The following is a 15,738-nucleotide window of genomic DNA, read 5'->3' on the forward strand; positions in this document are numbered from 1 at the left end:
TGAGAGTCAGATTTTTGAAGCCCAAAGTGAATGAAACTGTCTACCATTTCCTGATTAACTCTTAAAACAGTCCTGCATTCCTGCAAATAGCAGAAGTTATTTTTAGGATTGAAATAATGACCTCACTTTCCCAGGCATGTAGCTTCAGCTGTTCTGACCACGGGCAGGTCAGGAATGTCAAACATTCACAAATGAACTCATGTGAATCTCTGCATAAATAAACACAGTACTTCAATGAGGACTGTGTGATAAAAAGAAACTATATACAAAAAAACCCAAAACAAACCAACAAAAACCATATTGTGTTTCCAACACTTTGAAATACAATACAAAAAAATCCGCCTTTTTGGTAGAAGCATTCCATAGAAACTTTGGGGCTAAAATTGTTTTAAAAATTAGGACAAATTAAAATTACACTCAGTGGCCTGGTCTAACTTTAAATGACAAGAAGTTATGTACAAAAGATTAGAACAGATATGGGGTGATGTTGGCAGGTATGTTAAACTTTAGGATTTAAAGCTACCAAAGCTATCATACACATGTAAATTTTACAGGAAATTATTTTTAAAATTGGAAGGCAAAGTGCAGGAAACTCAGTAAAGGCAGTGAAAATTGGATTTCTTTAAAAAGGAGGAAGGATGAATAGTAGAGGAGTAGGATTGTTAGGAAAACTGGCAGGAGTAAGGGGGAGGTCTAACAACCATATTATTTTCTAGGATTTGCCTCACTACCATTCTTTATTTTTGGCTGCGCCGCACGCGCGTCTTGTGGGATCTTAGTTCCCTGACCAGGGATTGAACCCGGACCCTTGGCAATGAAAGTGCAGGCGGAGTCCTAACTACTGGACCGCCAGGGAATTCCCACTACCTTTCTTTAGAAGTTGCAACCAAGGGCTTCCCTAGTGGCGCAGTGGTTAAGAATCCACCTGCCAATGCAGGAGATATGGGTTCAAGCCCTGGTCGGGGAAGATCCCACATGCTGCGGGGCAACTAAGCCTGTGCGCCACAACTACTGAGCCTGTGCTCTAGAGCCTTCGAGCCATAGCTACTGAAGCCCGCGTGCCTAGAGCCCATGCTCTGCAACAAGAGAAGCCACTACAATGAGAAACCCACGCACAGCAACGAAGACCCAACGCAGCCAAAAATAAATAAATAAATAAAAAATTACAACCAAGACCAACAAAGCCAATTTGGGTAAATAAAGAAATTTTAAACAAGTAAGTTTCTATTATAAAGTTTAATTACGGTTCAGAAAAAATTGAGTGAATAACTTTCTCTGAAAAAATATATCGACTCTTTGTAGACTGCAGTTATTGGGGGAGGGGAAGGTAGGGGTAAGTTAAACTACCCTATTTTCTATTCTGAAAATGACAAAAAGTCCCATTTCCAGTCTGATTATAGAGATGCACGTGCCCCAAATGGTTGAGAATAAATACAACAAGAAAGGCAAAAGCTGTAAAGCTAAGGGCATGCAATAGGCTCTAAGAGAAAGTCTCAGAAATACCCAAAGTAGCAACAAGGAAAGTTTGGCTGGAATTTGAAGTTCTTTTCAGTCATCTTTGTCTTTTGCTCCATGTTTAAGGATGCGCGTGAACTCAATGTAATTGAAATTCCCCTTTTTGTCAATAGGTGCTTCTCTGTACAGCTCGTCCACTTCCTCATCTGTAAACCGATCTCCCATTGTGGTCAGCAGCTCTCGCAGGTAATCCTCCTGAATGGTGCCTAAAGAGAAAAGAACCAGGGATCAGAAGACACACTACTCTGAGGAGTAAGTGCAAGGGGCATCTACACTTGACTAAGCATGGGCTATATGTTAAGAACTAGAAGCACGCAAATGTATGAAATATGAGGTCCTGACATGCTGAAGTCAGCCTCAGCAGACAGCTGCCTAGAAAATGCCCTGTTGCTTAGTGACATTAACCTGCTCTGCTCTACTGACCTCACCCGACATCCATCTCCTGATCTCAATAACAGTGGCTAAGCCTATGCCTAACCACAAGCCATAAAGTATGATTAAGGAATCTAAGCCTCATGGTTCCTTAAAGTAGCATGGTCACACTTATTCTACGAGTAAATATACTAAAATCATCACAAACATCAATAAAGTGCTTCAGTGGAAAGAGTACTGAAGTCTTGAGGTCCAGTTTTAACAAGCTATGTTACTTCAGACATTTCACTTTACCTCCTTCTTTTTCTTTATATGTAAAATGAGATTAAAAAAATTTTTCTAAACAAATCTAATTTTAGATTCAGTAACAAATATGTTCAGGCCCAGGATGTACAAAAACACTGAGTAGATATTTGAGCATTAACTACGTTGCAGACACTGGGATAGGCATTGGGGCTACAGTGGTGAGCTGAGAGGAAGGCTTTCTACTCTGGACTTGTGAAAGCAGGGTTCTCATAAAGCCTGACTGCACATAAGAATCATCCAGGGAGCTCAAAACAAAACAACCCCAGAGGCCACCCTTGCCTTATTATCTGTTACTGATATTTTAAAAAGGCTCCCCAAGTAAATCCCACGAGCTATCATGACTGAGACCCACTAATGCAGTAATCCAAAGGTAATACATGACCATTCAAGCACAGAAATTTTGAAATTCATAAAGTAAAAAAAGAAAAATCTGACAACTTCCTTGTATGTGAAATTAAGCTAAAACATTGATAATATATTTCCTATGAGTTTAAAGTGTAAGGTCAGTTCACAAAAGAAACTCTAGATTTACGGATTGTTTTTGCTAATTCAATCCTAGATTAAAAAAAAAAAGTTCTCCAAATCTTAGACTTTTAGCTTGTAGAAATAAATCCTCATCTCCAGCCAAGTCATTCAACTATCATGTAAAATCATCATTGACTATGTGCAAGGGACTGTGGTAGGAGCTGGGAGGGGTTACAAGGATGGGAATGGAATGCTGGAAGACACAGCTATTATCCTGGGATCAGGGAGACTGTGATGATTAGAAATAAGCACATGGGCTTCCCTGGTGGCGCAGTGGTTGAGTCCGCCTGCCGATGCAGGGGACACGGGTTCGTGCCCCGGTCCAGGAAGATCCCACATGCCGCGGAGCGGCTGGGCCCGTGAGCCATGGTCGCTGAGCCTGAGCGTCCAGAGCCTGTGCTCCACAACATGAGAGGCCAAAACAGTGAGAGGCCCACGTATAGCAAAAAAAAAAAAAAAAAAAAAAAAAAAAGAAAAAAAAGAAATAAGCACACAACTAAAGTAGAGGCTCAGGTAGAGTATGTGCCAGTAGAGACATACATAAAATACTTTGGAGGGGGAAAGGGAGAACTTTTACGTTTTCCCAGAGATCAGGAGAAAATAGTATGAAAACACAGGTAAGGCTCTATAAAGAAAGTGACCATTGAGATGACTTTGAAGAATAAATAAGACACTTTACTCTCTTATGGTTTTATTCCCTTCCACTAAAATAGTAATACCCATTGACTGTAAAAAATTCAATCAATACACAAATGTTTTTAGCAGGAAAAAGGTCTCTTCTGCCTGCCCCTTCCCTACCCCTTCCAGAAATAACTGTTCAGAGTCTTGATTTCAAGGGGAAGGAGGTGGTATAAGGAGGAAAGGCAGAGGCAGAAATGGTGGAGGTAAGTCAGGGCAACAACGCATGGAGGAGTCTGGAAGGAGGTTAGGAAGAGTTGAGGGTGGTCTACTTGAACAGGCCAAATGAGGCCCTATCGTGCAGAGTCTTGAAAGCCAGAGTGGGGAGACTATGCTTCCATGCCCAAATTATGCTTGGACTGTGTAACCAGAGGGTGTGCCTTCCTTCTCAAAAACTTGCTATGTGAGTTACCCCCTTATCGGGCATGTATTTAGTTAACCTTTTGGGTGTCTTTGAGAGTTCACTCTATGCAGGCAGTAAGCTACTATCTCATTTCCTCATTTAATCCTCACAACAACCCTGAGGTAGGTAATATTACTGTCCATCTTACAAATAAGAAAACAGAGGCTTAGAGAAGTTCAGTAACTCGCCTGAAATCACACAGCTATTATGCAGAATAGGATTATGAAACCGGGGCACCTGATTCCAGAGGGAGAGGTTAGATACCAGATCTAAACACTCTCAGAGCTGAGAGGTACCTGATAAACAAACATAGGATTGTACTGGTATCACCGCCTACAGCAATTTAAACTTTTTCCAAGATTGCTCCAGTAAAAGATATTGGCTTGACACACATTTATTGAGTATCTGACCCTTGTGGAAGTATTCTAGTAAAGGAGGAACATAAGTTTCCTAAAGAAGTTTCAAATATACCTATTAAATTGTAAATTAAATATTTAAGGGCAGAGGCAGTGAAGTGAGTGACTAACAAGCCATAGGCAAAACCTGTCCCCCCAAATCCCCCAAACCTCAGGTATGGTATAAACCTGAGGGTATTATATGTCATCATATTTCAAGTTATTATATATTTTAGTTGCCATAACCAAAAATTAAATCACTTGGTAATTAAAGGTTACCTCAGACTTACCAGTTGCTTCTTCATCAAAGCAAGCAAAAGCGTTTCTGATGACATCTTCTGGATCGGTGCCATTTAGCTTTTCACCAAACATCGTGAGAAACATGGTAAAATTTATGGGACCTGGAGCCTCATTCATCATGGCGTCCAGATACTCATCAGTTGGATTTTTCCCTAAACAAAAAAGAGGGTCATAATTTTAAGAGGGTGATAATTACACCACAAAGCGCATCAACAATTCATCATGGTAAACATTTTGACAAGAAAGACGGTCATTTAAACAGTTTGCTATTTGCATTCAAGATAGCAAAACTATTCGGAAAAAAGTCTTCTCAATGAATAGGATCCGTATTAAGAGTGTGGAGACTGTGTGCTGTTCCACTGGATGTCAGGAGGAATAACACTGCTCTCACAATCAAGATCAGTGTTTGCAGTGCATGCACGTACACGGCTGGCCCCCAGCCTAACCCTGAAACTTGGCCAGAAATCTGCAGGTGTTCCGGGGACCATGCTTTGGGAAACAATGCTCCAGACTTCGAATCTTAGTGAACTGTAACATCATTAGATTGGCTTCACAAAGCATCATTAGATTGGCTTAAGAAATAAATATAAAAGGTGTTATAGAAATTCTATTTGATTTATTAATGTTAAAACTGATCATTACCCAGGGAGGCAAGCATATCATGCAAGTCTTCCTTGTCGATGAAACCATCTCTGTTCTGATCGATCATGTTGAAGGCCTCCTTGAACTCCTGAATCTGTGACTGGTCAAACATGGCGAACACGTTGGAGGTTGCGCGCTGGGGGCGCTTCTTGGTGGTCTTGGTCTTTGCTCTTTTGCTCGACATGGTGGCGGTTAAATCCTAACAAATTAGGGAAATACAAGAAATAACAAAAAGTAAGCTGAACCAACCTTCCTGATACGTTTGAGCCACTTAGAGATGTGTCTAAAGACTATTCCACAGGATAGTATCACTTGGCAAAAATCTCTCTCAACTAATCGATACCATTATGCAGAGAATCAATCTACAAAGAGAAAAACCAGACTCATGCTCTGAGTTCACTCATCCTTAGTAGTTGTGACGAAACTACGACCAACATTAATTCAAAGCTCAGAGCATTATCAACAAGATTTCCTGTCCCCAGTACTACTGGACAGCTGATTAAGGACCAATAACCCAATCTACTAGCTTAATAACAATACAGAAAACAAGAAACAAAAAATGTTGGGTTCTGTACATCAGTGCTATGGAGTACTGAGGGACATTAACTCATCGTCAACAGGTCTATCCTTCTGCAGCCCTAGCTGAAACCAGCCTCCCATTCTAAGGTGGACAGAAAGAAGGAAGGAGGATTAACTGATGGGACAGGTCTTCATCTCCTAATCTTACTGCCAAATACCATTCTTCCACTCGCAACTAACATTTCTTATCGCACCCTCACTCCTGGAATCAAAGTACTTCAGGAAAGATATCTGTTAAAAGGCTAACTGAAAGAGTATAGAAAACGCCAAAGGTAATTCATCAATAATTAAGTTTTGTAAATATTTCCACTCTATCCTAACCAATTTGTTGCACAGAGCTAAGCTAAATCACTTGAGGTGACCAAGTCCTCGAAACAAAAACCAGAGCACAATAAAAATTTTTAAAGCACTTTAGTTTTTAAAAAGTTTTAGAAAGCATTTTAAGAGGTACAGAAACTACCTTTGCTCTCTAATCTAAATTTATCCCTGTAAAATTTAAGTTAAAAATAATGTTTAATAATACCTAAGATGAAGAGATAATTTTCCTTTCACACAATCTTTAATACTATAAGTCTGTTTGAAGTTAAAAATCCCACAGTCATCAGATAATAAAATTTTACCATACCATCTTTCAGAGCTGAGGTGGCAATGGCAGTCTGCAAAACCTCTAACACACAAGACTGAGACACTGTATTCAGTTATATTCTTTGAAGCAGGTCTAAAATAGGCACTACTGATTTCACTCTCTGACCAGGACAACAATTTTAAAGCTTACGTTCTGAAAACAACATTTAACTATGATGTAGCAAAACACTATGCCCTTACTCTAAAAATAAGTCTGTGGATTGCAAAGAATGAAGTACTACCTAGATGTCAGTACTGCCAAGTGACTTTAGAACACAACGCTCCACATGAGTTTAAAAACTTATTACTTACATTCTTTCCTTGATTACACCACATCAGCCAGGCTAAATTCAATTATGGAAATAATTAGAAAAGCTCTGACTCTGCCTCAGATTTTCTTTTTTTGAAGCTAAATCTGTTCTCAGATTTTAGAAGGAAATTCCACAAAGGAGAGTCACAAATTCCAGTCCATTAAATATAGCACTCCTAGGATACACTGGAATGTGTTGCTGGTAAGATATACTCTACGTGACATAGCAGTTATGATATATACTCTTCCCTAGTTTCCAAGTTTCCTTTAATCACCCTTTTATGAATGCATATTTTCACTCTGTAACACCTCTGGACGCAGTAAATCCCACTATTATCTAAACTATATGGAACTGTAATGTCCCCCTCTATTCTAAATGCAGTTTTTAAAACTACAAGGAGTTATAACATATATGTATTATTCTTCCATCTCTTAAATGGATTCTAGGACTTGGGTTAGCGGTTGAGACCCAATGAGTGGCATATATTTACCAGTCCACGTCTCTTTAATATTTTAGGTATGCCATGTCTTTGCAAAACAAAGCACATCTTTAAAAACAGTCTGTTTTGTTTGACTACATAATATTCCCCTAATGACGCGCAAATGTCAGTTATTTTAAGAACAAAGAAACTGATGAAAATTATAGGTCAAATGGTTGATACAACTGATTTTTTTAATCTACAAAACCTCATAGGGCTTCCCTGGTGGCGCAGCGGTTAAGAATCCGCCTGCCAATGCAGGGGACATGGGTTTGAGCCCTGGTCTGAGAAGATACCACATGCCATGGAGCAACTAAGCCCGTGCGCCACAACTACTGATCCTGCACTCTAGAGCCCACGAGCCACAACTACTGAAGCCTGTGCACCTAGAGCCTGTGCTGTGTAACGAGAAGCCACCGCAACGAGAAGCCCGCACACCACAACGAAGAGTAGCCCCCGCTGGCCACAACTAGAGAAAGCCCGCGCACAGCAACGAAGACCTAACACAGCCAAAAATAAATAAATAAAATTATAAAATACAAAACAAAAAAACTCATAATACTCAATTTGGTGCGGGTCCTCTATATACCTTTTTAAAACTTAGTTTGGATTATAAAGTAACACACACCCACTTCTTGAATTTTGATGTATTTCCTATTTAGCCTTTTTACAGTTGCTTTTTTTAAAATAAATAAATTTATTATTTTTGCCAGTGTTGGGTCTTCGTTGCTGCACACGGGCTTTCTCTAGTTGCGGTGAGTGGGGGCTACTCTTCATTGGGTTGAGTGGCTTCTCATCGCGGTGGCTTCTCTTTGTAGTGAAGCACAGGCTCTAGGTGCGTGGGCTTCAGTAGTTGTGGCATGAGGGCTCAGTAGTTGTGGCCCGTGGGCTCTAGAGTGCAGGCTCAGTAGTTCTGGTGCACGGGCTTAGCTGCTCCACGGCCATGTGAGATCTTCCTGTACCAGGGCTCGAACCCGTGTCTCCTACACTGGGCAGGCGGATTCTTAACCACTGTGCCACCAGGGAAGTCCCCTATTTGGCCTTTTTAAAATCATGCATTCTTTCAATTTGTAAATGCATTCTAACATAGTTTTTAAACATTATAAAGGTTTTTTGGGGGTCAGAACTGACAGTGGTCTCACAGAATTTTTCTTTATCTCATTCGATACTTAACCATCAACCTTTAATATGATCAGCAGAATTACATTCATGTGCATTAAATGTCATGAGAGCTGATTATTATTTAAGAATTAAGAAATGTAAGGTAGGTGTGCTATCTTCAAGGAGCTTAAATTATAGTTGGGGAGGCAACTTTAAAGAAATGAGATGATTGGTTCAACTTATGAAATGAGTCACATAGTTTTCATTCCAGGAGTATGGCTCTCAAGTTAAAACAATGCGTAACAAAAATGAAAAATAACTCAAAGGTGGTACATGATTATCAAATATTGTGAGTTCAGAAAAGATCTTTGTTTCTGAAAGATTTGGGCGGGGGGAGAAGACTGAAAAATCCTAAAAGCTACAAGACATCCTTAGAATTAAGAGACTTAAATGTTAGTCTTAGTTCTAACAAATTAGGGTAGTTAATTCTACCAAAACCTGGTAGTATACCGTTGGGCAAGTTACTCTTTACTTTTTCAAGGAGGTTGGATTCTGATCTGTGAGTTTATCTCCCACCAGAAACCCAGATCCTTATAGTGACAGGGAGTTCAGCTCTGCAGTCAGTTATTTCAAAATAAGGAAAGGGTGTTTTTTATTTTCCCCTACCAAACTGAAAGTATGGGTGGAATAAACACTGGCGGAGAGGCAGCCAAATGAGGAACAGTGCTATGATCCGAAGGAGAAGATCATTGATGACAGATACTGTCATTGTCCTCCTTGCTATGATTCTAGTATGCTGTCCACTTTTACCCTCCCCAAACGAGTCAACCTATAACCCTCTGCATGTAACAAGCCTTCAGCAAACACACAACTCTCATAAACTAAGGCAAAATAAAACTGAAAATATTTTATTCATCAATGTAACTATTCTTTATTTAGGGTGGGAAGATTGCCATGAAGGCACCTGAGATTTCCGAGTTATGTCCTCACTCATCCTAAGTTATAGTCTAGAGTCTTTTTTTTTTTGCGGGACGCGGGCCTCTCACTGTTGTGGCCTCTCCCGTTGCAGAGCACAGGCTCCGGATGCGCAGGCTCAGTGGCCATGGCTCACGGGCCCAGCTGCTCCATGGCATGTGGGATCTTCCCGGACCGGGGCACGAACCTGCGTCCCCTGCATTGGCAGGCGGACTCTCAACCACTGCGCCACCAGGGAAGCCCCTAGAGTCTATTTTTGAAGGATTTAATTTAAGATCTTTGGTGTGAAGGGCTATATGTTGTATGGAACTTGAAAACCCACAGACTCGCAGAGCCAACTTCTATTAAATATATAGAAGAGATTCAGTCAAGGAGATTCAGTTTACAGACCTGAAGGAGTATAATCTTGTCTTAATCAGGGAAAGAGAGTGTTGGTGGTAATGAATTTCTAGATTTATCCTTTTAGCTTGATCAAATAGGCAGAGAATCATTCAGGGTTATGACAAAAGGAGGGATACAAACTATGTAAGCAAGATGTTAGACTAGATTAAGTGATGGGGGAAATGGAAAATAAAGATCCTCAAAGAGGCTTTCCCCACACATCAAGGGCAACCAGAAGATTTTTCAGAATTTCTAGATACTTTGGTTTCATTTATAAAATGGGATTAATCCATACCAATATTACATTAGATTACTCTAGTTAGAATCCTAGAGTCCAGCGTTTGTAGTGGTAATAAATGGAAACTAATCCTAAGACTTTTTCTACAGAACTAACACTCAAATTGATAGTATTCTGGAAATATGATTATATTCTTTAAGGAAAAACTCCCATTTTAGAAAACACTTCTTAATGTGAGAACACGTAGTATCTGCTTACCAAATCTACCGTCTCATTTAATCAATGCACTTCTTTTTTCAAAGCTAAGTATATGTAATTTTGGGGGGCTAACCACGGCTTTTTAAAAGTACATTTTCAAGCTGGTGCTTCCGTTCCAACTAAAACAAGTTTTCAATTCCTATGCAAACTTCCGGTAGAAAGTAGGATTAGTTCCCTTAGACTGCCACACCCAAAAAGTTCTCAGCACTTGACAAAGGCAATTCTTTGTCGTGGTTCACTTGCCAGTATAGCGTCACTTTTTTAAATAAAAAGCTTTTTCTGGTTAAGTTTTATCAAAAGGCTTCCAGAACATGAAACAAATAGTAGTAATCTTAGGAAATATTCACTTTCTTCACTTTTAGATATAAAACTTTTTGCACTTAAGTTAAAATCTCAACCTAACGCTTATTTCTGTTTCAAAGTTCTGTAAAGAACTGATACACTCTTTGATAAACCTATTCAACTACTTTAAAAGGAAAACACTTTGGGAAATTGACTTAACCCCGAGTTTCCACCCAAGAGTAACACGGTATTGTATTTTGGAGTTTTTCTGGAGCCGCAAACTAAACCCCGAACTCCTCTTTGTCCAAATATCACTTAAAAATAAAACTCTAATTACAAAAGTGGACACTGAGCTGAGGAAGTTGCTAATTTGAAGTGGTTATTCCCACTAAACGTAGCCACACAGCTGCAACAACAGATGCAGCGCGGGGGGGGGGTGAGGGGGGCGCACTGGGCACAGTTTTTGCGCAAACTCTCTTGAATCGGGCAAGTTTACGTTATAAACTAAACTTAGTCCCAGAGTCAGCTCCGCTGGGCTCGGGTTTCGCAGGCCTGCTGTCGCTCAAGCTCGCGGCGCCAGCAGAGCAAGCCACACTTCCCGAGCTCCTACTTTGGGCAAAGGAGCGAAGTCGGCGTCTGGGCCGCTTCCGGCCGCGGCCTTCGATGCTGGAGCTGGCACTGGGGCTCAAAACCCGGGAACCGGCTGGTACACCTGCCCAGGTGCGCTCCCGGCGCCGGGGGAGCGCCACTGCCCCCCCCCAAGCCGTCCCGAGGGAATGCGCCCCGAAATGGGCCTCACGCGCCCGACCGCGAGCACCACTCACCCTGCTCAGCCGCGAAAACTCGAACGCTTCAGGGAACCCCTCGCTGCCCTGACTGCCGCTACAAACTCCCTTCCACTCCTAGAGACGCTGCAAACAACTCTTCCGGCCTCCGCTTAGCGGACCGGAAGGAAGCGAGTCACCATTCTCTGCTAACAGTGTGAGCCTGGTTTAATGGAAGGGCGACGGAGCGGGGGAGTTGCCGGTGTGCTCAAAGGGCGCAGTTTTGACCAAGTGCATGGGAAGGACGTGTAAAGCGGGAAACTTAGAACGTAGAAGAAGGTGTAATGGTTCGCCAGGTCTGATGACTGAGTTTTCCTTTTTTTTAATACCTCTTCTTACAATGTAAGCTTTTCTTCCCCCCTTTCCTCTTAGCAAATGGTTGACTCTGTCCTGAGGGTTTGCCCCTCCGCACATTCCAGGGCCCGGCCAGGGGCGGGGCCCAACAGCCCAAGTCCTTGTAGGGAAATCGCGGAGAGGGCTTCGCGGCCCACGTGACTGGCCTTCGCCCCGCCTCAGAAAGCCCCGCCCCTGCCGCCGAGCAGTCGTGCGCCTGCGCGTGTGGCTCACCTCAGGGTGACTCAGGAGGTTTAGAGGTCGGCCTGCAGGTCTCCGAGCGGCCCGCGTCTACCGAGAGGAGGCCTTTGGACAAAAGATTTGATCTCTGTGTACCGTGTTATTTTATGAAGAGTCCCGCCCCTCCCCACAGAAGCAAACATTGTTTAGTCCCGAGGGCCCTCAGACAAGAAGCCACTATTTATTCGTCCCAGAAGGATTTCCTCAGGCCACGGGCGGCCGAAGACCTCCTCCCTATTCAAAAACGTTCGCGGTTTTGTTTCCCACCAGAGCCCCTCAGACCCCATGAAGAAGATAGCCTGACTGCGTCCGGCTCGAAAGGAAGACGCGTGACCAGCAGCGAGAGCTTCCTAACTTCGCCCCCGCCTCTGACTGTGGTTCGGCCGTGCGCCTGGTGGAAAGGGGGCCAGAAAGTGGGGCCTGTTGTGCTCTGCTCTCCTTGCCCCGGGCCACTTCAGCCAGTGCGTCTTGTTAAAGGAAAGCCCTCCCCCATTGTCTTCCTGCGTCCAGACTCCTGCCCCTTGGAGGAAGGGGTGGGCTGGGGCCGATGCCACTCCAGGGTCATCCTGGCCACGGGGTCACGTGCCTGGTCTGGCTCACGTGGCCGGAACAGTTCTGAGGTTTGGGGTCGCCCTCGAAAGCGCCCTCACTCGAGTCACCCTGCTGCTGACAAGGAAGGGAAAAGCTGCAGGATAATATACTCGAGATACGAATAAGCTACACCTTCAAGGACCTCAGGAGCATTTCGTCTCTTAACCAATAATATATTGGAGCATTTGGAAGGTAAAGGCTGCAGGATAATATACTCGAGATACGAATAAGCTACACCTTCAAGGACCTCAGGAGCATTTCGTCTCTTAACCAATAATATATGCCCAAGTTCACTTGGAGGTAAAGTCACTGAAAAATAAACAACTGCCCTAATTCTACAGCGTGAGTGAAACGAAGATGATTAGTTTACCAAACAGCCTTGGTAGTGAGAATCACTTGGGGTACTAGTTAAAAATACACAATATTGGGGGCCTCATCTCCAGCCCGCTGAATCAGAATCTTGCAGGGCGGGTCCTGGGAAGCCATCAGTTTAACAGGGGTCCTAAGTGAGTCTTATCACCAAAGGTGGGGACACAGAGCGAGGACAGTTTAGGGTCTAAGACTAGGCAGTGAGGGCACAAACTCCAGGTGGCTGAGTCGGAGGACTGCAGATGGTTCTTGGAGCCTGGCTTGGACCCAGGGCGAGCCGCCTGCAGTGCTCACACCTCCACCTGCCACCAGGCGGCGCTAGAGCCCCCACTGCTGTCATCCCATAAGGTGAAATGGACGGTATAGTTTTCCCCTCAGGGCGGCAGGGAGCAGCAACAGTCTTTTGCTTCTATAGTATCAGATAATTGCTTTGTCTGTCTGCTTTCCTTCCATTCAGTCAACAGGTATTAAACAGCAACTGCATTGCCAGGCACTGTGGTGAGTACTGTGGTTTATTTGGTTTTTAAAATAGAGCATAGTTTCTACCTCTGGGATAACGGGGAGGGAGTAAAGGCACAGAGAGTTATCAGGGAACAAACGTGGAACAGAAAATTACAGCATAATTTGGTAAGGTTTATAGAAGGAGCACAGAGGAGGAAATCAGCCTGTCTGGGGACTTGTGGAAAGTGTCCCTCGGAGGACTACTGAAGAGCTGATTCTAGAAGTCAGTGGGGAAAGAGAGGAGAGGGAGATTCCAGGCAAAGGGAGCAGCCTGCCTGATTGTCTGGAGGTGATCAGAGGGCCTGGCTGACTGAGCACAGGGATTTGTGTGGTCCATGTTCATTCATTAATTTATTCATTCCCCAATTAACTGTGGGTATACAAAGGTTAGCAGTGTGGAAAAATAATATCTTGATAAAATGTTATTCAAATTTCCATCTAACATTTTGATATTAAATTTTAATGATTGGACCCACCACCAAAGACCTCTCACTCTAATATCTCTTCCCTTGTGGACCCTTCGGGAGATCTTTGCCCTCAGGTGACAATCTCCTTTACACCTTGTCATTAAAAGTTTAGAGACCTGGGATGGGTTTCACATCTTTCCTTTAGCCTACTGAGTAACCCTGAGGGCAAGTCATTCAACTGATCTGAGAGTCAATTTTCTGATTTGTAAAACAGAGGATAACATCTGTCCTTATTTTGTAGAGTTTTCTGATTAAATGAGTTTATATGAAAGTTTTCACTGAGTACAGTGGCTTTCAAATTTTTGACAACTCACAGAAATTTATATCACTAAGCAATACTTGACTGCCTGTAATACTTTCTAAGATTTCTATTCTTGTCAACGTTATGCCATTTAATTTTTTTAAATGCTCAAGACCTACTACGTGTGAATTTATGATCCACTAATGTGGAGGTTCACAACCAGGGGTGACTTTCCCCCAAGGGAACACTTGGCAATGTCTGGAGACAGTTTTGATTTTCATAACCAGGGAGCTGCTACTGGCATCTAGTGTGTAGAGGCCGGGGATGCTGCTAAACACCCCACAATGCACAGGACAGCCCCCTACAACAGAGCATTATTCTGCCAAAAATGTCAGTAGTGCCAAGGCTGGGAAAAACCATGTTTCAGGAACTCAGACTATATAGTATGCAATTATTTGGGGGTGCTGTAATTACACTGAAAGGGCACTATTGCTCCTGCCTCAAGGTAAGGCTCTTTTCCACGCCCCCCCCACCCCGAGATCAGCTCTAAAGAAAGAAAAAAGCACAGAGAGAAAGAAAAGGAACACACAGTTACTATATACCTCTTATGTACTAGGTATTAGTACATAAGCATTTTTATCATTTAATTAGTACATAAGCTTTTTTTTTTTTTTTTTTTTTTTTTGAGGTACGTGGGCCTCTCACTGTTGTGGCCTCTCCTGTTGCGGAGCACAGGCTCCGGATGCGCAGGCTCAGCGGCCATGGCTCACGGGCCCAGCCGCTCTGCCGCATGTGGGATCCTCCCGGACCGGGGCATGAACCCGCGTCCCCTGCATCGGCAGGCGGACTCTCAACCACTGCGCCACCAGGGAAGCTCCATAAGCATTTTTATTAGTACATAAGCATTTAATTAGTACATAAGCATTTTTATCATTTAATTCTTACAATGACCCCGTGAGGTAAGTATTATCACCTCTGTTTCACAGATTAGGAAACCGAGGCTTAAATACTTTAGTGACTTGCACATGTTACCAAAAGACAATAAAAGAACCAGGGTTATAACTCATGTCTCTGCTTGTCCAGGGGTAAGATAGAAGGGCAGAGGCCAGTGTTTCTTGTTCACGAATCCCTAACTCCTAATAAAGGGCCTAATTATCCATGGGTGCCAATAAATATTCAGTAACTGGTTACTTGTTCAAGGGCACATAGCTAGTAAGTGTCCTGACCCAAAGCCCACATTTAATTTTACTATGCTGCGCTCTCTTCTTTGGTCCAAGGAGGGGAACTCCATACCCAAACAACAAAGAAGCATAGCTGAATTGACCCTTGGTGTTTACTACCTAAGTCAATAATTTTGTAATGATCACTTGCAATTTTTATTGCGTGTAAGAAGTTTTTGAATGTTAAGAGACGTGGCTTACGTTCTGGTTTTACCTACATAAGTGGAATTCTAATTCTCTGTACATGAAATAGAATGTAACAATTAGCATTAATTCAGTAAAACAGTAGGAGGAGCTTCTTTCTTTTAAATGAAGTAAAGGTGTTTGAGTTAATCTGTATTTACTTGAAAGTTAATAGCTTAAAAGCGCCAAAACTACAAGTAGTATATTAAAAGGGTATAGAAAATTCTACATAAAGAATTGCATTTAAAAAAAAAATCACAATTATTTCTAAATTCGGGAATGATATTAGAAAAATAATGTGAAGTTGAATTAAGAATATTTGAGGAAAGTTATTACTTCCATACTAGTAAATCTGAAAAAATAAGATAGATAAATGCTTAGGAAAATTAAAATACTAAACAAGATA

General features: G+C 42.4%; 1 protein-coding gene across 2 annotated transcripts; it reads right to left on the reverse strand.

The window, feature by feature from the left end:
• Positions 1–239: 239 nt before the first annotated feature.
• Positions 240–11,347, reverse strand: LOC309830704 (myosin regulatory light polypeptide 9). 2 transcript variants are annotated; one of them, XM_082667403.1, is made up of 4 exons: positions 11,188–11,347; positions 5,137–5,335; positions 4,485–4,646; positions 240–1,721 (listed from the first exon to the last, which is right to left on the reverse strand). In XM_082667403.1, exons 2-4 carry the CDS (start codon positions 5,318–5,320, stop codon positions 1,549–1,551), a joined length of 519 nt encoding a protein of 172 aa, XP_082523529.1. In that variant the 5' UTR covers positions 5,321–5,335; positions 11,188–11,347; the 3' UTR covers positions 240–1,548. The 2 variants fall into 2 exon arrangements, with proteins under 2 accessions (XP_082523529.1, XP_082523528.1); XM_082667402.1 differs by lacking the exon at positions 11,188–11,347 and adding an exon at positions 6,341–6,466.
• Between the last annotated feature and the right edge of the window lie 4,391 nt (positions 11,348–15,738).

The sequence above is a fragment of the Grampus griseus genome, assembly GCF_964374135.1.
Source record: "Grampus griseus genome assembly, chromosome: 12".
NCBI classification, from domain to species: domain Eukaryota; kingdom Metazoa; phylum Chordata; class Mammalia; order Artiodactyla; family Delphinidae; genus Grampus; species Grampus griseus.